Genomic DNA, 27,552 nt, shown 5'->3' with positions numbered 1-27,552 from the left:
ACGTGAGCTGTTCCTGGTGGGTTACCCCCACCAATAGGGTTAAAGGCATGGTTTCCTGTGTCACGAGTCCTGATCCCAGAAGAGAGCCGTCAACGGAGGCCACCAGAGAAGGCACTTCTTTGGTGCGAAGTGGTATGTGGTGTTCCTTAACCCACTGGTGATCCATGAACATGCCCGCTGCTCCGGAATCTATGAAGGCGCTGGTGTTCACAACGCGATCCTCCCAGCGGATGGAGATGGGCACCGTCAAGCGAGTAGCGGGAGGAGAAGTAACACAATATGTGCTTAGGGTGCCTTCTCCGGTACAGCCTAAGCGTTGTCTTTTACCGGCCTGGTAGGACAGGAGGGCAATAGATGGTCGGCTTGGCCACAGTACAGACATAGCCCCTGTGTCCGTCTGTGTTTCTTTTCAGCCTCGGAGAGTCGACGAACGGTCCCGATCTCCATGGGTTCGTCGGCAACGGATGAGGGGAGAGCAGCCGACGGAGGTCTTGCGAGACCGGAGGAGAATGGTCCTATTTTCCTTCCACGGTTGTTTTCGTTCATCCTTTCTTGGATACGTTTATCCACTCGTAGACACAGGGCAATGAGGTCCTCGAGATCCGTGGGGGTATCGTGGAAGACGAGGGCGTCCTTGATCTTCTCATTGAGGCCTCGTTTGAAGGCGGCTTTGAGAGCGCCCTCCTCCCAGTTGGTCTCATGGGCTAGGGTGCGGAACTCCACCGTGTACTGAGCCAAGGTTTTGCGGCCTTGGTGAAGTTCAAGCAGTGAGGACTCAGCGGTCTCTTTACGACCTGGAGCGTCAAAGACAGTACGTATGGCTTCCATAAAAGCGGGGCAATCCTCTAGGAGGTATGATTCTTGCTCCACAAGGGGAGATGCCCACAGCAATGCTTCTCCTTTCAGTAGCGAAATAATAAACGAGACCCTTTTTGAGGACGTCTGGAACGCTTGGGGATGGTTACGGAAGTGGAGCATACATTGATTAAGGAAGCCACGGCATTCCTTCGGATCCCCGGAATATTTTTCAGGTAGAGGGAACCGTGCGACGGCCCCCGTGTCCTCATGTGAGGTGTCTCTGCGATGGGGGGAACTCACGGTAGGAAGTGATGTCAGGGAACGCAGCAGGTCCGTCATGGCGTCGACCTTTTGTTCCAGGGATTGGAGTTGAGCGGCCTGGGCGGCGAGACGCTGGTCTTGGAGGTCCTGCCGTGCTTGCAGCCGTGCCATATCCGCGGGATCCATGTTTGACCCGTTCAAAATTGTCACAGGGTTAGGGAGCGAAGGAGGACCCAACTATGCAGATATATGGGTGAGGCACGGTCCAGTAAACAGTCCGAATAACGGGCAACAGCAAGCAGCGAAGTCAAAAACGTAACCGAGGTCGAGGCAGGCAGATCACAAGCGTAAACGGTATAAACAGGTCCGGGTCGTAGGCAGGCAGCGCAAAGACGTAGTCAAAAAACAGGCAAAGGTCGGTACACAAGGCAATAGAGATATATATGATAGAACAGCACACCCAAAAAGCAAAACACTTTGAACGGGTAAAGGAGAGAAATACAGATGGCGTTTAAATAGGAGAAGGTACTCACGGATAGGCCGCGGCGTGGTCACGTAGCGTGGCGTGCGCCGCGTGACGTCATCGCGGCCGCGGCAGGCTCCCTATCTGCAGTCCCGGTATCTGCCTGCACGTCCTCGGCGTGCAGGCACATGCCCCAGCGAGGTAGCGGAGGCAGGACTATCCTGCCGACGTCGGGTCGCGGCGGAGGTGGAGCCGCGCCACCGACTTGTTTGTACGGCGCCGGTGGCAGTGACGGGCGCGCTGCCGCGATCGCCTGAGGCGCGTGCCGCGGCGGCGCGTGCCGCGGCGGCGCGTGTGACGCTCTGCTGACGTCGGGTCGCGGCGGGGGCGGAGCCGCGATCCCGACGTGACCGCACGGCGTCATCGGGCGGATGGAGAGAACCGCCGCGAGCACCCGAGGTAAGTGCCGCGGCGGTGCGCGTGACACCCTCTCACTGTTTTAGTTTTCCTGATTTAGATATAAGTTCTTCATATTTGCTTGTCTTCACTTAGAATTGTTAACCCCAATAGACAATCAATGAGAAAGTATTTTTTCCCATTGTGAGTTCAGTTTTCTGCTTTACTGTCTTTCTAGTTTCCTGTGGGGGATAAAGGAATCCTCCCTAGCTCGGAGTGGAAAATTCAACTAATGATGAGCAATTATTGTGAGCGGTGACAAATAAACTGATGATTTGTGGATGTTTCTCAGTGCTTTTGAAATGTTAACTACTTGAACAGGAATGTATGCACCTTTATTGTTTTACTTTAAAAAAATGGCATCTAGTAGACTATGGCACTGGAGTTCCTCTTGTCCAACATTTGTAAAATAAGAATATAGTGGGTATTAATTAATAAGGACAATTGATCTATATATATTATTTAAATAGAAGACAGAGTTGTTAATAAAAGATGATACAGTATATTAATAAATCGCTTAATGAACTGTGTATGTATGGCAGGTCTAGGAGTTTAACTGTGTAGCGCCATGGAGGGCTAGATGTGCTGTTCCTGCCATTGGACTGCATGCTGAGTTAGCCAACCAAGGTAGAAGGACACAATTATGTTTTTTATAACCGTATGAGTAGTATAATAGAGTGGGGTTATTGTCTACTTGATTCGTATATTTTTTCCTTAATTCAGATTTCTCTGGCACTGTATCACAAATAGGAATTACAGCTTAATTAGCTATATAGTTCTATAATGGTTGGAAGCCAAGGAAGATTCTGTTTTCTTAATGGACCTTCGCTTTCTGATTAAGTGAACTAACTTGTGACTTTAATTTATTTATTTGTTTTTTTATCATTTCAAGTGAATAATATTTTATTATTTTGTTTTTATTTTGTTTTATTATATTTACTAGATGGACCAAACATCTCATTTTAGTATGATGTATTTCGGAAACATCACCACTTCTCGGTGTTTGTTATTTATCATCTCTGTTTTATATCAAAGGATATTTTTGGGTGATACTACCGGTCACTTCACAATTCAGTATGTGTTCTACTGGCTCAGCATGTGCTCTATTGGTCGCTCAGCATGTGCTCTACCAGCTCATTCATGAAAATGTACACAAGAAAATGCATGTGTTATTGGAACTTATTAATTTGTTTTCAACAATTAATAAATCTTTATTCAGACAATTTATTAAAATTTTCCTGCACAAATAATCTAGATGTGATTAGAAGAGTTAACGACTTTCACCTCTCATTTTCCTTAAAATATTATTATGATAACTTAATGGACTGGGTGGGAGGTCCTGTCGTGGGTCGATATAGTTTTACACGACACCCATGGGCTATCAATTCTAGCCCTCAAGGTTGCTGTTAATTACCACATCTCCATCATCAGATGAAAGGGGCTTATCATCTCTTAAAGTCCATGACAAACATGGCTTCATCTACTTGAATGGCAAGTTCTTTGTTTCTGACCATTTGGCCATATACTTCAACAGAGACTATAGCCGTACACATTTCCCTGCACATGTTAAATCAGTCTGTCACAGTTGCAGAAGACTTTACAGTCCGGTTAGTCACACATTGTTGGCATCTCCAGGGCGAAAAAATAAACAAAAGTTCTAAAAAATCACACACGTTTTCTATCTGTGTAATAGAAAAACACAACTTCTCGCTAAAGCAGGCAAGAGTTCTACCTTTTTGTGTGTTGCCTTCTTTCCTACATAGTAGCGCCAAATAAACGTCTCTGTATCCATCGGCTCTTCAGATATGTATTTAAGATTTAGATTGCAATAGAAATCATTGGTCAACATCATTTTGGGGGTCTTTCCCAACATAATTTCGAAAGAGCAATAATAACTGCCAATAGCTGCTTCAGGTGGTAGATCGCAAAACTAACTGCTTCAGGTGGTGGAGTGCGGAAAGAGCACAAGCTACGGTGACTCCTATCTTTTTTTTCATTCTAGTTCCTATCCATAGATCTTGATTGGTTAGTTATTTGGTGGGTGATAAAACATGGGATTATTTTGTCTCCTTTTATACGATCTACTGATTTACAACTGGTTTTATGACAAAGGACTTTTAACGTCATTGTGTGTTTACAAAACTCATCAAATGGTTTATGTTAACATACAGATAAAGGAGATTTCACAAAATCATTTCAGGAAAACACATACTAGAAATTATAATTTGTATTATGATCTGAAAGCTGACCATCAGCAGCAATCTGATCTGCTACTGCAGTTATTTGCTTAATAGAAAATTGTCTATTAACTCTTGAAAATGTTTGGACTAAGACCTGATATATTTTATTAACTGAATGCATGATTAGCATGGATGCCCTTTATATATACATAAGCCTTTTCAGTACAAGCAATTCATTTGCCTTGGGTCTGTAATAAGGAAGGTCTACAATTCTGCATTTGTTGTGGTTGCAAACCAGCGTATCCAGGGACTCTAGGAACATTTATTTTGATCTGCTGAGGCTAAGCAACATGCATGTTTTTGATTTGATCACATTATGCACTCAGTAGAGTAATGCAATTTTAAACCTCACACTGGATTATTAGTTCAATTTAACATTGAACAGTAAATATAGTTACACTGACATGATTAATGAATGTTGTATAGAATGTGGATTACTTAAATAGATAAAGTGAACCTTAAAGGTGCACTTAAGAATCAGTAAGGACAACACAACTATATATATATATATATATATATAAAAGTACTGTGCAAATGTTTTAGGCAGGTGTGAGTAAATGCTGTAAAATAAGACTGCTTTCAAAAAAAACCAAAATGCAAAGTGAATGAACAGAAAAATGTAAATTGAATCAATATTTGGTGATATATTGTATATATAATATATATATATATATATATATATATATATATATATATGTATGTATACAAAATATATATATATATAGCAAATAAAGTTGATGCACTCAGTGGGTCTTCTTTTTATAAAATGTATTGACTTGGTGAAGGTCCAATGTTTCGGCTCTCAATGAGCCTCTCTCAAGAACAATGTATATATATATATATATATATATATATATATATATATATATACATATTTTTTCATTTCTGCTTTCTGAAGAAAGCTCCTTAAGGGAAACAAGTGTTGTTTTTGCAATATCAAGATAATGAAACCATTTGGCTTTTGATGTTTTGCTAATTATCTTTTTTTTACTACCAATTGAAAATGTGTTTTTTTTTTTTTTACTTTGACATTGTATATGATTAAAAGATAATTCAGCAAAGTCTGAATGTTTTTGTTTCATTAAAATGTAAACTATATCAATGTTTTCTATGAAGTATTGAAGTATTGAATTACTTTTTGTCTTAGCACTCATCTAGTTCTAGATTGACCACCACCCGATATTTTTTCATAAGGTATTAACCCCTTAATGACAAAGCCCGTACATGTACGGGCTCAAAATGCATTGTTTTCAATGGGTTTAGGGACCGCCATTTGTCCTTAAGGGGTTAAGTATGTAGGTAATTAATTAATTATCATAAACTCCATATTTATTTAATTTTACTGTGCCTTTATATTTCATGTGACTATTCGCCTACCCATGATCCTCTGGGTCTTTTCAACTTCTGCCTTCATGGCTGGAAAGCCTCCTGGAGCTTGGAACACTGCACAGATGCTATTATGTGGCAACTTATCTGTAATTACTTGTAGATAGGTCTATGTGCACTTAAAAAGATATCATTATCCAAATATTTTTCCAGGGAACAACTTTGCTAAAACATTAGTCCCTTATGAACACTACATCTGAAACAAGTGAGAGAGTAGAGGTAAAAACAGGAGATAAAGAAAGAAAAGGGGAAAAAATAAGTGGAGAAATAGAGAGAATGAGAAAAAGATGGATATGTGGCAATTGGAGGGTCCGGGGCTTAATGAAAAGGTTAAAGTTACAATCGTAACCTTTAACAGTAGACACCCTATTCATAAACTAAAACTAGATGGCTGCTTTGAGTGGAAAGTTGCAGGTGAAACATTTTGTTCTAGATACAAGGGAGTAGAGGAACTATCAAAAGTCACCTGGATTATCTGGCTCCACAGTCCTAGCACACATTTTATGTGACATAATTATTAATATTGCATCACTAACGGCACTTAATTATTCCATGAATGTTACCATCATAAGATATGTAACACATTACACAGTAACCTGTGTTCATGGGCTAGAATATTCACACATACACACACACACTGGCTTCTCTGGTATTGAAAGGTGGATGATAAAGGAGTTGTAGGTTCCCTGGAAATCCCAAAGGGTGAAATGTAATCATAGCATGTCTTTTAGTTTGAACGGCATATGTTCCAGCAAGCGCTGGAACAGAAGAGCTGCCACTCATCAGTAACCTTGTGTATTTCATTTCCTAGCACTTCATTCATCTTCCTCTTTACTGACTGTACTTTATATTATACCAATGAAATTGATTTTTTTCTGTTTTACTGATTGTTTCTGGTACACACATAAAATGTCCTGTTTGGGTGATATATATCATATCCTCACATTACCTGAATTTTTATATTCTTTTAAAGACAAACTTTGATTTAAAATAAAAACGAAAGAAAACATAAAAAAATCCCCTGAGAGCACTATAATGCCTAAAATCTATTATGAAAATCATGCACAATCATTGAAATAGAAAATTAGGTTATCGATTGCATTAAAAGTTAGAAAATGGCTCTAAGTTAAGAAAAATTACATGGCAATGGCTTGCCAGCCTTCTCTCTGTTTGAAAAATGTTTACATTTACAAATATACCTTTGAATATCACTAAATACTTTTTTTGTGATGTTAGATATACCTGATGAAGTTTATCCATTACATACTACTGTATATTGAAGTGTGTCCAATAAAACTACTGTATATTGAACTAAAAACATGTATTTATTATTGGACTAAAATAGAATGAAATTCCAATATGTATTGTTGGTATAATACAGGTAACTCAGTTATTGTAGTTTAATAGACCCGATTTCAAATCTAATGGACTGCTCCCAAAATATAATTTTTTAGAGGAGAGGAATGTCTACATCTCATAGATCATTAGAGGAAAAATTCAAGCCAGCTTGGAAATGGAAACAGGATTTTCCATGTAAAGATAGGAGGCAGTGCAAGCTAGATTTTAATTCTTTGCACAGTTCATGTGCTGAATGTATTATTGTTAGTATGTTATACATGATTAGACCATGCACATTCAGTCTTCTTTAGCCCTACTAAGGCCTTCAAAATGTGGCAACCTTACTGATGTCTCATGTGTAGCAAGCTATGATGAATGCTAAGCCATACACATGAACCTCTGGCTTACATGGAAAGCAGATATTTTTTAACTGAAACCTTTGCTAAGTTGCACACAACAGGACCCAGTTTGTCAGCTCAGCATGACCATGAGCATGACCATGAAATCAGTGCTGATTAAAAGAACAGTGAAAATAATTATTAGCACATGGTTACACATATGAAAAATATACTTATTCAGAGATACACAGGTATGTCTATATGTATATATATATATTTGCTGAAAGACTGTTATCTATCTTGTATTGCTAGGGAGAATTCCCCACCAATGTAAAAACTTTATACTAGTACCTAACTTGTTCTATTATGACCAGACCTGGGAACTCCATGAGAAGCACTGCTTCTCCAGGTTGAATCCTCCTTGTTGCGGGAGCGGGATCCTGACACGCCCCACTCCCAGCCTATTTCCCCTATAAATGGGTGTGTTTCCTGCGATGTCAGCAGGAATGCCCACTGACATTGGTGAGAATGCCCCCCCGACATCAGGTGGCAGTCCTGGCCGCATCCCGCAAGGGTAGGCGCTTGGTGTCATTAAGGGGTGCCATGACTACCTGGACAACCATCCTGTTTTGACAAATGGATATAGGTCTACACATATACTATATCACCAACTACACTTATGATTTTAAGTGAGAGGGTGCTAGATAAGTGGAACAGCCTCCTAAGAGAGATGGTAGGGGCTAATAAGGTGAGGGAATTTAAACATGCATGAGATGGGCATATGGCCATCCATAAGATGAGACTAAAGACTGATTAAGTCAAGATGGCTCTTATCTGAATTCAAATTCCATGTTTCTATGATGACCAGAAGCATGTTAATGGCCCTCCACTGCACCTATTAACATTCTGTATGCAATGAGCTTGCTGCATTGAGTTTTAATAGATTGGTGCAGTTGGTATGAAATCATGAAGATATATGGATAATATATAAAAGTCTTGTTTACAAATTAGAATGCATTTTTATATTTTATGCTTTGGTCATACTGCATTGCATTTTGTCAATTGCTCAGATCTTTACATAGATACTGCATGTACAAAGATGACATCTTACAGTTACAGTATTTCAATTCTTTCAGATGTTGACTTAACTAGAATCCCAACAGTTAATCTTTTGATGCAATACTAAACATATTTCATGTATTTATTGCTATTTACATTTGCATACATACCATGGCTAAGTACAGTAAAGACTTAGAAAGTAATTGTCATAACAGGTGTTGCTTTGTTGTCACCCAGTAATGTGGAGCAGTTGGTTCTGAAAAGACATCTGGACAGGTCTTGACAAAGCTCATTTATCGTTTACATGCTTCTCAAGGTCTTCCTTGATTAAAATTACAATTTATATTTTTCTATTAAGTGCTAATTCCATGTTTAATTCCTACAAATACCTGGGTAAACCCAATTCTGTAAATATTTATCGTACAAAAATATGTTACATAGTTGTTGGAAGTGGATTAAGAGAATGTTAATTGTATAACTAAAATCTAACAATAAAAAAGGACTAAGTTTAAGGCAGGACAAACAAAGAAGTCGAACACTTTCCCTTGACAGAGAACCAACAAGAGTTACCTCATCCCTCAAGAAACTCCCCAATAATCAAGTAGGTGCATTGCTATAGTCTAAAGGCTATCACACAGGCTAAAACATAATTACTGACAAAAGCTTAATTGTAAATTTAACCAAAAGTCCAGGATTCTGCACAGGGTATACTCCTCTTGCTCACGTCACATTCTGGCATCACCAAAGCACAATAATGGTGAGACCAAGGCCTTCAGGCCCAGGGATCACTAAAGAGAGTGGGAAAAAATGTTTATTTTGGTTTTTGTTTGTTTTGTTGGGGATCCGTTGTTATTTTCACACCGTCATACCAGTTGCCCAAACTGGTAAATTTCTGTAAAATTGAAAGTCATACGAATCTGAAAGCACAAGTCGAATAACATACTTAAATGGTCCAAAAAAACAGAAAACTTGATAGTGGAGCTGTTAGCCAGGACAGCACTATAGGCTCATGGACAGTCTGCTAAAACAATGCAAGATGGGTGCAAGGATGGTGTCATAACTCTTCCTACTTTGGCTTATACTAGGCTTCCATTGCAATCTCCAATGAATGGTTGTAGAAAATTTGACTTTGGTAGTTGTCAGAGTTGGGCAGTATAAATCTTAATAAAATAGAACATTAAATAAAAATAACAACAAATATGATAGATGATTTGAAGTGCTTGATGGAATTATGGTTCAATCTCAGAAATGAATGCTCCTATTTAAATGAAATAAGATAAGAAGTATGTAAGTGGGTTAGGGCAGGTCATCTATCTACATCTATTTATCTATCTCTGTATGTTTCAATCTTGGTAGGTAGCTATATTTTTACCCTGATATTTGTCTGGATATCTATCTATCTATCTATCTATCTATCTATCTATCTATCTATCTATCTATCTATCTATCTATCATCTATCTATCTATCTATCTATCTATCTATCAGTCTATATTGTCTAACTTTGTTATGAGGTAATGAAAACTACACATGCTGCATTTAGTTGTAATAGATTAGTGCGGTTGGCATGCAATCATGGAGATATATGAATAATATATAAAAGTCTGCATGTTTACAAATTAGCATGCATTTGAAATATTATGCTTTGGGCATACTGCATTGCTTTTTTGTTGATTTTTCAGATCCTCGTGTTTCTTAATGCATTGCCTTTCTTTGAGACACAGTGAGACCATTGAGCTAATGGGGACAATATTTAATTCCCCTGACTCCTAATCAATAAAGAAATGAATTTCTAACACATGGGGGATAACCCCAATGTATGTCAAAATGTGTGTCAAAAGTAACATTCTATTTTTATTATAAATGTATAAAATTATGGGAAAAAAAATATATAAAATGGTCAAAATAAGAAGATAAAATAAATGTGATTTTCATACGAATAAAACATTCCCAGAGTGCAGTTTGTTGCTACACAAATGGGCACACGGTTACCACAGGATGTTGCAGAACCCCATTTAAGGAAGTGTTGTAAGCATGCCTATATTATGAAAATAAAAACACGCACAGAATCACAGACATGGAGACACACAAACACACAAAATAAATCCATTACATGTGGCCTTGTGTATCCAGTATTGTCCATATCACTTGATACGGTAGGACTAGGGCCCTCCACTTTGCCTCTGGTCCGGTTGCTAAGTCTGTACATTGCTAATACCCCACAAGTACTACCAATAAATATATATATATTTTTTTATTATTATTATTATTTTTTAGTTCACTGAGAGTACTAGCACATTTACAAGGTTTCTAAGATGACTTCAGTTGCTTTTCTCATATTTATTACAATCATTTTGTTGATCTTTTGTCCTTCTGAAGCCTCATTTCTTAAGATTTATAGCATTAACGCACAGCATACTTTCAGCCACAATCTACATTAGAATTCATTACAATACTAAATATATGACACACAAAAGGTTTTTGCTGCTCCAGAAAAGCAACTTGTCATGTGAAATGTTCTATTCAAATGCAAGGCTACACTGACAGAGCCAGCACGATTTATACTTAAACCCCTTTTTCTGGCTTTAGACGATCGTCTATAAACTCATTGAATGTAAATTTTTCGAATAAAATTACTATTACAGTGATAAATGTAAAATAAACGGCCATTGCATTAACCAGAAATACCATCTTGATTGAATTACCAGTGCATAATGGTAGATGAAGACCCTTTATAAAAATAAAAATACACTATACGACTAATAATAAAAAGAAGTACAAAACATTAGATAATTCTTTATACCTATTTAGAGCGATATATTTTGTTTAAATGTGATTGATTGATATGTGAAATGCTGACTAAAATACAGTGTTATAGCAAACTGTTAGCAATTTTTACTCTTGTTTAATACTATCAAGAGATTTAATTAAGTAAATTTTACATTAACAACAATGACATGGTAGATGTTAATACAGTGAGGGAATTTAAACACTCATGGTACGGGTATATGGCTATCCTGAGTCTAAGATGAGACCAAGGCAGGGCCGGCCAGACAATGGAACCGAGTGGGGCAACTGCTCCAGGCGGCACTTTTGAAGCCCTTTTTTTTAAGCTAAAGAGAGAGAAAGGGGCGCCGAGTGGTTTTCACTTACCAAGCTGTCAGTAGCCGCTCGGCGCCCCTCTCTCTCTCCTCTGCAGCAAGTCTCCCTGTTTGGTCTCGGTGCTGGCTTGTAATGCTGAGTGCCGGAAGATTACCTCATTTCCGGCGCTCAGCATTACAAGCCGGCACCGAGACCGAACAGGGAGACTCGCTGAAGGGTAAGTACAAGGGAGGGAGGGAGAGGAAGGGTAGATAATGGGGGGCGGCAGGGACGGAGAGAGAGGAAGGGTAGATAAGGGGAGGGCGGCATTTTAAAATTCGCCCCAGGCGGCATTTTGCCTTGGGCCGGCCCTGGACCAAGGACTGATTAAGATTTGAGTCTTTACTGCAGGAATAACAGGCAGACTAGATGGGCTATGCGGTTCTTATATGCTAATTAATATAGAAATAGCTTCAATAACTTAAATAAAGAGAGCCCAACATTGAGCCACTTGTGTGTTAGCGTGACCGAAATAGTGTCGTGTTGAAACGTTGATATAAAGACGTGGCTTATATGCACAGGGATTAGACATCTGATTGATGATTAAATGTTTATACGTGTTTATATGCCAAATATGTTATGATGCGTCTTACTCCCAGCCTATTTGGCTAGACTTACACCCTGTGATGAATGTTGCCAGCTCTACCATAAGTTTTATGCATTGTATACATTCATAATAATATATGATGATTGAATACTTTTTGCTGGTTATCATGTTATGTTCCAATCTAAACTTTTTTTAATGTATTATATAACATTATATTTTAATATCTGCATATAATTGTGAACTTGAATGAGTCAGCTCAAACATTGAAAGCGTTCTTTAATGACACTGTATTCCATTTTTTTTCAGCTTGTGACCTTATGAACCAAGGCATATTGGCCCTCGTCAGCTCTATTGGTTGTGCATCAGCAGGATCTCTGCAATCTTTGGCAGATGCCATGCATATACCTCATCTGTTCATTCAACGATCCACAGCAAGGACTCCTAGAAGTGGTTGCAGTCTTAAGAGAAACAACAGGATTGATGATTATACATTAACTGTCCGCCCACCAGTCTATCTGAATGATGTTATCTTAAGGGTCGTCACTGAATACGCCTGGCAAAAATTCATCATCTTCTATGACAGCAACTATGGTAATCTCTCATATTTTTGCATTCAGTAGACATTTATTTTTGCATTTCCATTTCTCTGCTCATGCATGAGATATTCTAAACAAAAGCACCGAGGTAGAATTAGCTTCTCCGATTCCAGTGCTGGAAACAAACAACCCAACACTAAATAAGAGAATAATTAGACAAAGACAAACACTTGCCAGAACCAACTCTCTATCAACTTAATGTTGCATAGGTTTTTAGTTCCATCTTTACTCACTAGTACGTATAATAAAAAAATAACTCATCTGTACTTCAGCAGATATGTAATTGCAATAATAAGTGGGTGGGCTTACTCCTGCCGCTCCAAGCCATAGTTGTTGCAGTCAAATATACCAAAACAAAAACTCTGAAATCAGCTTCAGAGTGTAAAGGGTGCGTAATAAACGTGAGGGGTGAAAGCAGAGGCAGGGAACCAATAACACAAACGCCTTACACGTTTCGAGCTATACAGAGCTCGGAATCATAGGCCTATGAGGAAAAGCTTTGTATAGCTTGAAACACGTAAGGCATTTGTGTTATTGGTTCCCTGACTCTGCTTTTACTCCCTCAAATGTATGTATTTTGCTTAATAAACAGGATTACCCACTGGTAACCCAAAATAACACTACGGTCTGATGCATACTGAAGGGCACATATAACTTAAATTGGGTTACAGGCAAAATATTGTAGCATCTATTCGAATTGCGAAACACTTGCTCCTGTAGCCATAAGAGAATGCTCCATTTGGAGCAGAAAACACTGGGATTTTTTTTTCTGTGACGGGTACACCTAACACACGTTTGTAGAGCTGGTATGTGTATTTTCTCTTGACTGGATGATTTTTTTTATAATGCCAGCCATGTGCTATGACATTTTTTTTTCTTCTTCAATTTTCTTCACGCTTTGAACCTTATGCAAATATTTTAGCCAAAGTGGTTCTGGGTGCCTGAAGATGGCCCAATCTCCCCACTGTTTGCAAAAGTTGGGCAGTGAGGCAGCTTACCCAGGACAGCGGGATGGTAGTAAAATCTGGGACTTTTGGTAGATATGCTGCAATACCAAAATATTTTTTTCCATATGTGGACTTGATTAGTCCTTTGCTTTAAAGCCATATAAGAGCTGCTGTTTTCCCCTATTCACATTGAAATACACTGGCCGGTAAAGACATGCAAAAGTATATGTCTCGCTGTATTTAGACATATACACAATCAGATGGAACAATACAGGCACACATAGGAACTCACCTGATTTTAAATGGAAGCTGCGAAGCTACAAAACTAATATTAGGATTTGATCATGTCCTTGTTCTGCCCGTTTCAGTTATGTGGGCAACTCCACCTAGTTGTACCCTACAAGGAGCAGAAGAGGGAGAGCTCAGAGAGAAAGTGAAATCTATGAATATCGATTATTACTAGTATATACCCCTTGTCATAGATTGAAACAGATCATAACCTTTAGCGTGGATATTTTATCATAAACCCCGTGTAACTGGCATTGATTTATAGCATCCACGCAGAAGGTATTGCATTAATGGAACACTGAATTGTGAGCAGCAGTATGTGTTAATGATTTCCACTATGTGTATGCGTGTGCATATATTCTATGTTATTTCTCCCTCTTGTTACAACTGAATCCAATGTTCTTTCACTCTTAAGATGCATGAATAAAATATCAATGCACCAGTTCTTTCCGTTTACTCTGAAAAAGTATTCATTCGAACTGTGATCTCCCACCATTTGCATTCAATCTAAAAAACTGCGATTTCCATCTTATTCTTCACGTTGCAGTTTGTACTACACTAACGCATAGGTAATCAATTGGCCCAACATCTATTATACAGTGTTTTCACATTCACCTTGTGACTGACTGACTATATGATTAAGGAGAGTTAACTATAAAACATTCCTTACGCATTGATACATTCAAATTAAGGAGCTAACTCAACCAACTTACGTCATTAATATCTGCATTCCACCATTCACTACATCTGATGAGGAGACATTTGAGCTTTTCAGAGTTTATGTAACATTAGATCTTTTTCAATGTTGGCCTAATAAAGGGTATTAACTTTAAATAAAGCCTTTTTAGATTTTTTTCCATGGGCTTATATAAGAAATATGAATATGACTGTATTACCATTCAAAAAGCTTTTTTTTTCTATTAAACTGTCGATCACTGTCAATATGTACAGTCATATTGTAACACATAATATAAGCTAACATTTTTTTATTCTTCTGGGAAGATCGCAAAGGTATCCAAGAGCCATTAATAAGGTCACAATGGAACACCAGGTCCCCAGTCTTTCTTTTTATAAGGCACATTCCTTTCAAGGCTAGATTGAGGGATAGATCGTCTTGATCCCCCTTCAAAGGTAGGAATCACTGAAGTCTTTAATGGGAGTAAAACAATATAAAAAATAAACATAACCAAAGTTTACTGAAAAAGTGCAATGTTAAAGGTGTTATAAAGAAAAATAAAACCCAAGCCCATAGCTTGTATTATAAAAATTGTGTATAAAAATTCTGTCTTCCTAGGCCACCTAGAAGGAGTGTCGATTGGTGCTCTTTGCTCTTTAAACCACACCAACAATGTAGAGTGCTCTGGTGGCTCAGTACCACTACATGATTCAAATTGTCATGATCTTTAGGCTAAAGGGCCAAGTTTTGTCTTTCTCATATACTCTACTCAATTAATCTTAAAAACCAAATATGCTTTCTGCACTCCATAAGGGTATAAAGTAAAATGAGACAATTACCTCAAGAGTATGAGAAAAATAGGTATATTATACTCAAATTTGTATATCCACTCTGGGTATCATGTAATAATCAGAAGACTTGTAATCATTTTGGATTCATTTTTCGTTTCCTTTTTTGCTCATTCATATTCAGACAATTAATTTTGTTTCCCATCCTTTTGTCGCAGACAAGGTTTTTTAGTTTCCAAAAAAACACATCTCTCTCTTCCCCTGTTGTGTCTGTGTGCCCCCTGCAACCCCCCCCCTGCCTTGTATCTGCCCCCTCGCTGGCTCACTTACCTTCTCCAGCCATTTTCTTATCTCATCTGGATTCTTGGCAGATGCAAAGACCATGATGAGCAGGGAGGAGGACAGGGTCAGTATGTGAGACAGTTCCCTGCTGCATAAAAAAACCCTACAAGAGAAAGGGGAGGACATGTAGTGCCCACACAGTGTCTGCAATAGAAGCTGCTCTATATTATAACATAATTCTTACGGACACTAAAATGGTTGTTATTTGTGTATCAATTATGCCCCTCCTGAGATTTTTACTTTTATTTAATGTAATAAGGTTTTCCTTAACCTAAGGAAGACTTACTTCAATGAGAGGATGGTGGATATGTGGAACAATCTTCAAGCAGAAGAAGCTTGAGGTCCACAGAACCCTTTGCTTAATGTAAGGAAGATTTACTTTACTGAGGGGGTGGTGGATATGTGGAACAGCTTCACAATAGAAGTAGCTACTTTTAGTCATCTTTGCACCTCAGTTGGTGTTTTGGTTAAGATTTTTAAAGATATTATTAATTTTAGCGTGATCCAAGATAGTATTTTTTTTTAGAATAGATATCTCTGACATTGCAATGGTTAACTATAGCCTCTTTTTCTTTTGCTGTAGGTAACCTTTTGCACCTTGTCCTTGATGGTTTCCTGTGGAGTTTGCATTTGCTAATAATTGATAAGCAGCACCGGTTTATTGGGCTCTGAATGCTTAATTCATGTACCCACTTTCAACCTTAACCACATTTTCCATGAATGCTGCCGAAGATGCTAATCATAGCTTGTTGAAGCCTGTATGACCCCAGATAAAGCAACACCTTGCAATTACTGGCAACCATTCAGGAAAAGAGATGAGAGGGAAAGTGATGGATTTGACTCTATAAAAGGCAAATGAATGAACAAATTTAACGAAATCGCAGCGGTTTTGCAATTTGTTTTTGTCGGGTTCGTTTTTTGGTTTTATCGATTTCATTGGGGTTCACCTTTGTTTTTGAAACATACCATTTTCGTTAAAAAAACAAGTTTGCACAAATGCACAAGTCTAATAATCAGTGGCAATAAATGAATCAAGGTAATGAAGTAAATCACAGAAAATACCCATCACAAAATAACACGATTGGCAACCTAAATAATTTGACAAGTTTGAAAAGAGTAATTTGGTAGATACAATAAATCAAAAACATAGACCCACGATAGATCACCAAAATGAATCACATGAGTTTGATGTTATAGAACCTAAATGTAAAAAGACAATTCCATGATCAAAAATGCCATGTCTGTTCAAATCTATAAAAGGCAAAGTCCCATGATCAAATAGCAATGTCCATCCAATGCATGTGGAATGATCACTTAAATGCGAGAGGTCCTTTTTAGACTAAATTTTTAAGACCAATAGGGAAGATGGTTGGCAAACCTCAAATGGCTCACTTGAAATGATACAACAAACGTGTTTCACTTTAACAATACCCATTTACAGTGCTATGGAATTTGATGGTGCTGTCTAAGTCAACAATAATGCTAAATACTGGCACAGATCTACACCAGATGCCTGTCTTGACATTGGGTCAGCAATATGCGTTAAGCTGGGTATAAGTGAACTTCTCATCTGCCATATGACCCTTTTGGGGCTCTTTTCAGCACATTCATCCCAAGGGATTCTAGTATCATATGCAAACTACCTGTGTTGTAGTCCGCTCTTTAATGTACCTGTTTGGGAGAACCTCATGGCAGAACCAACTCCCAGCTTAACACACTAGGAAGCAGAAATGTCGCGTACATTTCAATTAAGCCAGGCAGTAGAAGTTTTTTGTCTGGTAACTTTTCTCCAGTCGTTTTAATTTTCATTTGGTAAATAATGCATTATTTAAAAACAGAGAAAATTACTTTTTTCTGCATCATTTAACTATGCAAAACATATTAATCATACAGTAATTTCCATTAATGTCAAACCTGCCAACTTGTCCTGAAAAAAATGACGGTGATAGGAGGCAATGAAAAGGTTCAACAACAAAGGTCATTGCTGATAATTAGACGTATAAAGTACTCTAAAAAAAAAACTGCACATCTAGCTTTCCTCTTCAGATTACAAACTGCATCTTAATATCATTAAAGTTTAACATTTTTACAGCAATTAGAGCTTTGAAAAAAGTGCATATAACAAAATATTATACAGGAAGACCTTGGCTACGGTACTATTTTAGCAATAATTTGGCTGCTAGTTTTCCAAAAATATTTACCCTTCAAACTACATAAACAATAATTGGGAAAATTGCAATCAATATATTGAATAACAACAACCATATGCAAACTCTTCAAAACAATTGGTTTGTAAAAAAAAATTGCCAATTACATAAATATCCAATGCAATTTCATGTAATATTTATTTAATGAACTACATTTTATAAAATCAGTTTTTCAGCACTTTTATTACATAGTAATATTGTTAATAGATATTTATGTACTGAGAGCAGGTTCCCGTATTCATATTCATTTCCTGAAATATATTTACACTATTTTACAAAACAATTCAATATAAATAAATCCCAGCAATGTGCCTTGCTTTCATACAAAGGCATATTATGTCTCTGATTCTCTATTTGAAGATATCAGGTGCTAGGATATGCTAGGCAATCATATTCAGTAACATACTTAGGGATTAATCTAGCCTTGGTGCAGTATTAATCTAAATTTTATTAAAGACAGGAGGCGAGTATTTTGCCCTCCACATCTGGGAAGGGAAAAGCTCCACTAAAGAAGGCCCGCAGTTCAGTCCTTCCCTTGGTTTCCCCTACTGAGGACCTCACCGACTACGAGGTTTTAGACAAATATTGCGCTGGCTCCTCCGGTCCGGCCTCCCCCACGCAGAACCAGGACTTCGCTCCCGATCCTCCCAAGATCCCTCTCAACCCGTCTAACGATCCCGATCAACCTATTGAGGTCACGGATGACCTAGGCACTCCGCTGTTCGATCCCAGAGGTCTGCGCCACCCTCGCTCCTCAGAATGGACACCATCGGCCCACATTGCTGAGTTTTTGAGGTTCCGGATCCGTCGTGCCCTGGACAAAGTTCTCAATACGCCCGAGTTTGACCAAACTTTCGTGACTTTCTTAACTAAGAATGGCAAAGACCCTCGCAAGGGCATTGAGCTGGGCTTGCGCTCACAAGATAAGCTTTTAGACGTATCGGGCCCCTTGACTAAAGTCTTTCAAATGGCTGACGAAGCCATCACTGACGGCTCTCCCCTGGATCGATGTGGAGGGCAAAATACGAAGCCTCCTGTCTTGCTATAAAATTACCTTTGTCGATGCCCTTGGCTTAAGGAAGGACTGTGCCACCAACCCAAACTCCACCTTTTAAGGATGTGCTACAGAAGGCAGAAATTTACTAAAAAGGCTGTGCTGATGAGCGATCACCCTTTGTAGCACCACTGGCCTATTCAACGGTGATGCTTCAGAGACCACCCTAGGTTTAGTAATCTTCTCCAGATTACACTGCTGATCACATTACAATGAAAGAAATGCTACATCAAGGAAATGACAATAAAGAAGATACTAGATACACTGATTTAAGAGAGGTGAACTAATGAGCACAAGCTGAATCATACAAGACCATATCTCACATTGTTGAGCCTAGCCATTCCCACCTTTAAAAACACAATTAGTACTGCAATGCAGCAGGTCTTCCCCCTCTGATTTAGAAGGTATATAGGTTATAGGAATCTAGATCAAGTCTGGTAAGAGCCCAGCTGACTTGCCCAGCTGTACCAATGAACTATAAAAAGTATCAAACAAGCAAAAAAATTTTTTTTTTTATTTTACTTAAAAACAAGTAAATACAGCTGAACCAAGAATAAGCAATTTGCTTATTTCATTACATTCTAAAAGAATGTATCAAGACTTTTTTTTAAGAATTATTATATTTCTAGGCAATATGTATTAAAATGAACATTCATGATTCTAGGTACAGAGCCATATTTAGATCTGAAGCTCAGCAGGCTCACTGTCTTCCACATTAACCATGTGACATTATAACAAAAATCCCAGTAGCCTTGCCTATCTTTCTGCACATTGTAGAACAATATGTATTAGCGTTATACACGTACAAACCCCCCAAATTAGTTCAATTCCCCTCCAAGGTATTTTACAACGAGAATTTTACAGATGTCTGCTGGCTTTTCTGGTACCCTGTAAAAGAATATATAAATTGCACTTATTTCTACTGAAATTCACACACTTATCTTATTTAACATGGCTGGAAAGATTGGTCTGGGCTTGATACCAATTCAAGTGCAATGCCTGGTTTACTTGTACTTTGAAGGAAAATCATAAACTGGAGCAGAGCCAAAAGAAAACCAACTATAGAGCACTGTTCCTATCTGGCAGATGGTCCTGTGTCTGCTGAAGTAGAACCTTCTTGGCTTGAAGTTGGGTCAGTTGGCCAACCTATCTTAACCCCTTAATGACAAAGCCCGTACATGTAAATGCATTGTTTTCAATGGGTTTAGGGACTGCCCATTGTAATTAAGGGGTTCATTAAAGTTTTAAAGGGTGCTAGAGAGATTAGCTATTGTAACTATAAATATGCATATTCAAGAAGCATCAACAATTGACATTGTTTCTCAATCACATATAGTGTACAGGGAAGGGCTGGTAAAGTGTCCATGGAGGGATTATCCTGGGTCTGTGATGATATTAGGGTTTTCGTTAAGTACCAGGAACTATCTGTATGGAAAATTCCACATGCATCCACCGGCTTGTAGAATAATAATTACATGATAATAATTAGGCAATATTTCCCCATGACAGCATCATTTCTGTACACCAATATTGGTTTCCAATGCAGTATCTTTGGTGAATCTATTGTTTTGGGCCACATTAGTATTTTATTTGCCTGTCCTTTCTCCAAGTCAAAAACATAATCTATGTCAATTTTTCCATAATTACAAGTATGTACAATCCTTCATTTCTTTTCATTTCCAAGTTTTGAATTTGAGCTTTTCTATACCCACATGTCCTTTGCTATATATGTTTAGGGCATCTTACGGTCAGAAAGACTTCTCTAAATATGTGTCTTTTACAGATCAATCAATGTATTGCAGGTTAGCTGCATATCTAAGCCATAAATGTGTAGGTTAAATGGAATAATTTCATTTCAGAGAAGGAGTACAATATAAATAATCACATTTTTCTTAATCGATTTCAAATGTTCATTATTACCCTGGGGCTTATTCCAACTGCTTGATAACTATAATGTCTTCAAGGATGTCTCCAGACAGTTTTAAAACTGTTTATTACTCATTTGGCATCAAGCCAGCTTCCAAAACACGGCCTTTGCTTCAATGCACTACAATAAACATATAATTAATTTAAGTGTATTACTCAAACTATTTCATTTCCATTACAGCATTTACGAGGAAGCTATCAAATGACTAGCTTCCATGCCAACCTTGTAAACACACATCCAAATGTAAAAGATTTGTACTAGAGATGGGAATTCTCTGCTATCTTGGACGCTGCGTGGGGTATAACAAGTTAGGGAGAATCATTAGATAATGGCACAAGAAAGAATACAGACGCAAAATGAATTACTACCACAAAATAATTTTATCTATTTTTGTTGTGTTGCTCCATGATGATCCATCAAGTGTATTTGAAACCATGGCATTCTAATTAAGAATGTGAATTTTCTACCATTGTGGTACTTAATGGTAATAAATGAATAAAAACCTAAATAATCAGTATTATAATAAGACAAAAGGAATTAAAAAAAGACAAGATTAAGCTTGTTTGCAAGTACGGTAGATATAGGGTGAAAATGGCACTTTATATCCCAATAACTATTTATATAATTAATTGCCCACAATCTATGGTAGCCTTTATTTTTTATGTAAATAGTTTTTTTTTATTCATGGCTAATCAACATGGGTATTCCATACTAAAGAAATAAAACAAATCTATGTAGAAATATGAAATGATCCTTGTACTAGTGTCATTAAAGTCTATACTTTTTTCAAAAACAAGGAAATTATTTTCTTTCTGATCATCTTTACCTGAATGAAATGTGTTTATTCTATATTATTCTATATTAAGGTACCAACACTGGTGTTCTATAAATGCTAGGAGCTTCATCAATATTCCCAACCAAATCTGCATTCAATTAGTGGTAGTAGTCTTGTAGCGTCTTTTGACATGCAGCTGGCATGCGAGCATTTCATGGATTAACATTGATTTTCCTATCTACGGGATCTCTAAATGATGTTCTTCTTCTGGGTCCCACTGTAATTGAAAATCATCAGACCTGAATGTAATAGTTTAAAAAATGTGTTGTCTATGCTACTTTGTATGGCAAGGTCATAAATGCTCTATTAAAACGAGCATAGGCTGAAGCCTCCGTTTCTGAATGAGCTTAGTGAGCCATTTGTTATAAATATTTTGGGACTTCCTGCGCAATTTATTCCGCACTTCCTGGTTTCATGAAGGTTATCGTGCTTCGCACAACTTCAATAGAATCAGAAAGTACCAGGGGATGCAGACGATGGTGACCATCAGTAATCAGACCCAAGTGTTCACATGCACCTATACTTTACCTACACTGCTTCATCAGAACATACCGTGTAGGCATATGTAAAAAAAATATTCATGATGCATGTAATTTACAGTTTATGCCATGGAAAATCGGATTGAAAAAACATTGCAAGATAACAGTGTACGGATACACTTCTAAATTTGCATTGCATGTTAATTCATATTGTATTACTTCTGGATGCAAAATAGCAAATTAAGTACGTCTGCCCTTAAAGATGTCATAAAAAATATAACTAATTTCCATTTAGACATTTTAATTAAATTACTGTGTCTTAAATTTAGTATCTCCAAGATAAATCATGACATTACTCCACTTGCACATTCATTATTTGACTAATGAGTTTGCATATGCAAAGCATAACACATAACTTCAAATGGAAAATAGACCAGAAAGAAAGAAAGAAAGAGAGGCTACGTTGGCTTCACATATTGTGCAGTTAATGCCCATCTTAACCAAATATTCCAGTCAACCTGTGTTAGGGTGTCACCTGAACTGGCAATCGGTACCCCAATTCATTGGTGTGGTTACTGAACACTTTTTTCTGTTTTTTTTTCCCCTCCAATGTTAACATAGCATGCTATTACTTTTATGTTGTTTTAGTATTGCATCATCTACTTTACAGTGTCACAGGGTACCCCAATCCTGTATATAACACTTCTGCCATTATCATCACTATATTGTTGTCTTCTGTAAGGGCTTGGACACAACACTTTATTCAAACTATATGCAAAATAGGGGAGCAGACAATCTAAAAAGCATAAAAGACATACACATTCTGACCCCCGAGTAGCTGCTAGAATAATAATGGCGCAATAAACGCACAAAACAAGAATTGAGTGCATACCCAGTGAATGCAATAAGAAAAACACCTGTCCAAAGCATAAATATTAGGGATGTCAAAGTACCCCAAGTCTGGTGAGTCTTATCTAATTTTTCATGGCTATCTTACTTGCCAAGGAACAGCTGGACTTTATTCAAACTATTGATTGTCGAAGGGTTTATTATTATTTTATTATCTTGTTTTCTTCCGTAGATCTGATTTACTTGTATATGTTCTGAAGTTTATATGCTCATAAATTCAACAAAAAAATATCAGCACATAAATACCCAATGGGGCCAAAAAGTAGAACATTTAGATTCTATTCTGTTGAATGGTAGACGTTAAGAGAAAACCACTCCAAACTTTATAACAAATGCAATCTGTGTCCAGTTTTTAAAGGCTTTCCAATGCCGCTTAACATATGTGCAGCTTAACCTTCCGTTTTATGACAGTGAGAGGAGCAACCTCCAAGCCAAGCTAGGCAGTTTATGGATGTATTTCTGTTAACTGATTAGCATTTTGATGGACTTTTGATGTTCCTAGATATCCGTGGAATACAAGAGTTTTTGGATAGAGTCTCTCAGCAGGGAATGGATGTAGCTTTGCAGAAGGTAGAAAACAACATTAATAGGATGATCACGGGACTGTTTTCTACTTTACGAATTGAAGAACTAAATCGCTACAGGGACACACTGAGAAGAGCCATTCTCGTTATGAGTCCAACAACCGCCAAAGCCTTCATTACTGAGGTAAGAAATATTTTGTAACGCTTGCCTTATTTCATGGTATTGTACTGTTGCTTTATTTTTTACGCGTGTTGCGCTAAAACAAAGAACTATAGGATAATTTAGTGCTAGAATATAAACAGAAACAGATATTCTAATAATATTATGCTTCAGATAACTAAAATTGTTTTTTTTCCCCAAAAAATTAAAATAGGTTAATTTTATACCTAATGGCAATGCAGGAAAAACATATGAAATAAACATCTTTATCTGTATAGCTGGCACTTGTCACACACCAGGTCCATATCCCCTTAAGCTACCAAGACACAGACCAATATCAAAAAGTCACATGATATTTGATGAGCATATTAAAGTTTGCTTTCAGATATATTTTATTTAACGAAAGTTAATGAAGTTCTGATATCACAGTTGGTACATATGTAAAACAGGTATCTACAGTATAAATCACCCTTCACCTTTCAGATCTCAAAGCTATCCCTGGTTGATATGGTTATGCTGGTTTAGGTTCAGCAGCATTAATTACTGTAGCTACTCAACCATATTGCTAATTGTATTGATGTTTCTGTACAAAGGCCCCTAAAAGGCATAAAATGACTAAGTTCCAGAATTTACATATAGCCAATCTCTACCGCTAACCCCACTCTTTGTTTGACTAATCATGCCCCTCACAAGGCTAGCCTTGCCCTCAGAAGAGGGAAAGGCCCGGGTAGCCTGCCCTGGGAAGTACCCAGGTACGACGGTCAACGGTTTGATAAGCCAAGCTACTATTCTTTTTTATTTTTATTGTTTTTTAACCCCTTAATGACAAAGCCTGTACATGTACGGGCTCAAAATGCATTGTTTTCAATGGGTTTTGGGACCGCCCATTGTCCTTAAGGGGTTAATATAAGTAAGGTTTGCTTATTGTTTTCTCAAGTGTTAACATTTACTAGGTACTTAGACACGTAAAATGTATCAAGGAATGGAGTAAGACACTAATATGTTTTGCATTTTAACTACAACACCTCTGTTCTATTGATCCAAGTGGAAGTGTGTGATTCAAGTGAGGATCAAGCTGTACTATTAGAATATCCACCTGTTCTCAAGTAAGGGCATTTGTGTGTTGTTTAAATATCCACTTATGCTTAACTAAAAAAGAAAATGCGTGCTACTTAAAGATCCATTGCTCCTCTATAATGAGATTTGTTTTAATTAAAATATATCTTTCTTCGAATTTAAGCACTATTTGTTATATATTGGATTATATACAATTTTTAAAAATCAATTAGTGATTTTATCATAGAATGGTCTATCATAGTCTTTGAAAAATAAAACCAAAGATACCTTTACCACTAGTAATCAAATCCAACCATACGGAGGCACCGAGATTCATAGATAATGCACCTTTTTATTATAAGATAAATTAAGATATTGTTTGCTGCATAGACTGCAGTATTATATCCTAACTGCAGTAACATTTCATTTTGCCAGAAGCACACTCTGATGGATCGGTCTAGTTTCTCGATCATTTTTTCCCTATTCTTCTACTAGCGGCTTCGCAGAGATATTATTGTTTTGCTTTCCCCGCACATGAATTACTCAAGGTTATTCTAGACATAAATTCTTTCCAAATTGAGCCCTTGAAGTTCACTGCACATTCTTGTGATTGGTGAGCGTGTACACACAGAGGGAAATAAACAAGGAATGAACTGAGTAACCACACCATAAATTGTGCATATAAAAGCAACTTACAGCATAAAAAGGTTTAATTGTATGATTTTGGGATAGAGAATTTCGTTGAGATTTTTTTCTCCCTCTGTAAGTGAAAATGTGTGTGTGTAAATGTGATATATGTCATCGCTGTGGATGACTTTTTAATGACCAATCTTAGAGGATCAAAACTGAAGACTTTATTTATTTAGATAAACACAGTTTAAATGTGATCAGGGCTTTAACTACCATAGTGCAACAAGGACAGGTGCCCCAGGCGACGCAAGGTGAGGGGAACACTTGAGCTACCCCTTTGCAATACTCCTGCACCTTCTTTTCCTCCTCCTTTTTTAGAAGCGGATGTGACATCTCAGGGAGCAGTTTGTCATACCTTTAGTGCAAAAAGCATTAACAAAGTTTTGCAACAAATAAAAAGAAGTCTCATACATATTTTAATATTCCAACAATAGTTATATATGATTGTCCAACAAAGACTTTAAATGTACACTTCTCTAAAGTCTACTCACTAAATAGGGAGGACAGTTGAGCATTTCAGCTCCTTGATATCATTATACATTATCAAGAGCAAGTCCCAATGAGCTTCTACTGCACGAAGGGCTGATTTTTTTCCTGCATAATGCCTAGATAGTGTGGAAGAAACTTAAACGTTTATGTAAAATCAATGCTTACTGAATAGCCCTCAGTGTGTTTGTGTCTACTGTGTTTTATGTACAATTGTGCTGACAGCCACAGTGCATACCTGGGAACTCTCCGGGTTTGACCAGGAGATATCTGGCTGAAGCACTGCTTCTCCGGTTCTCCAGGTCAACACCTGAATCCTCCTGGTCGTGGGAGCGGGGTCTTGACACACCCTGCTCATGGCCTATTTGCCCTTGAAATGGGGGTGTTTCCTGCTGACATCAGTGGGAACGCCCCTGACATCAGTGGGAACTCCCACTCACATCAGCAGGACCGCCCACTGAAATTAGTGTGCAGTCCTGGCCGCGTCCCGCAAGGGAAGGCTCCGGGTAGCCAGAGTGATAAAGTTCCCAGGTATGCCACAGTGTGTCTGGCAGTGATGTACTTACGCCAGGATATGACGTATTGACTCAATGTTTCACGTTTTAAAGGCATAATGGCGCCTTTTACTGCATGCTATGAAAGCTGTGCCCACCCACCCAAGAGGGTGATTTAGCCCCTGATTTTGCAACACAGGGACTAATAAAATTTAATACTACTGTAAAAACAAATGTCTCCAGCGTGGTATGACCTTTTTACATTTCTTTATGGAAATGTGAACAAGAGCAATCTCTAGTAACCAAATTATTGTGGCTTGTTGTGCACACTTATTACAAGTATAGACATGTTTCCCTCCCTCCCAATCCTGCATATTAGTAAATATGCCATCTGCAGAAATGTTTGTTTTTGTTGATCAATTATTTACGATTCACTGTAACACTAATTGCTATGATACAGTTCCTTTCTTCTAACTCTGTAATTGTATTTTATCAATTAAATAACAAAAGAAGGAATGATTAAGCCATACCAGTTTCTTGTTATGCCTAAGGCTGCTTTTAGCTAGGCGCTCCCTAGACATATAAGCTATAGTTAACTGTTGATGAATCACTCTCATAAAATAAATATCATATATGCGTCATCGAGACATCTGACAAATGTGGTCTACTTTTTTGTAGCAAATTAGCTCTTATAGGTTAATTAGAATGTTCCTTATTTCATCATAAAACATATTATAAAACATAAAGATGTAATGCGTTTTCATTCTTCTGTTCTTTTTAGACTCCTTCCACATAGACATAGTTTCTGTGTGACTAGATTTCTGGTGATAATTTGCACAAAACGGAGAATAATAAACAACAATACACTATATATAAACATGTAGGCATAATTATAATGTGTTCAAGAAAAACAATCCAAAATAGAAATGTGCAATTGAGCCAATTAATTGTTTGTAAAATCACAAAGTATTTATAGAAAGCTCTAAAGCTGGTAAGAATCATACCAAGTGCAGGGAGTGGGTCTAGAGCCTGACACTAACACAGTAACACACCCAGACACTCACACTGA

General features: G+C 37.7%; 1 protein-coding gene across 1 annotated transcript in view; it reads left to right on the top strand.

Annotated features, from left to right (window-relative positions):
* Nucleotides 1–27,552, top strand: part of GRID2 (glutamate ionotropic receptor delta type subunit 2) — a 418,284-nt gene that overhangs the window by 192,682 nt on the left and 198,050 nt on the right. The window contains exons 3-4 of the mRNA XM_053461590.1: nt 12,332–12,616; nt 23,576–23,781. Coding sequence (XP_053317565.1) covers nt 12,332–12,616; nt 23,576–23,781 — 491 coding nt within the window. The remainder of the gene's footprint in view (nt 1–12,331; nt 12,617–23,575; nt 23,782–27,552) is intronic.

This window comes from Spea bombifrons, chromosome 1 (assembly GCF_027358695.1).
Source record: "Spea bombifrons isolate aSpeBom1 chromosome 1, aSpeBom1.2.pri, whole genome shotgun sequence".
NCBI classification, from domain to species: domain Eukaryota; kingdom Metazoa; phylum Chordata; class Amphibia; order Anura; family Pelobatidae; genus Spea; species Spea bombifrons.
The sequence above is the reverse complement of the archived record's forward strand: the minus strand, read 5'-3'. Positions and strand labels throughout refer to the sequence as shown.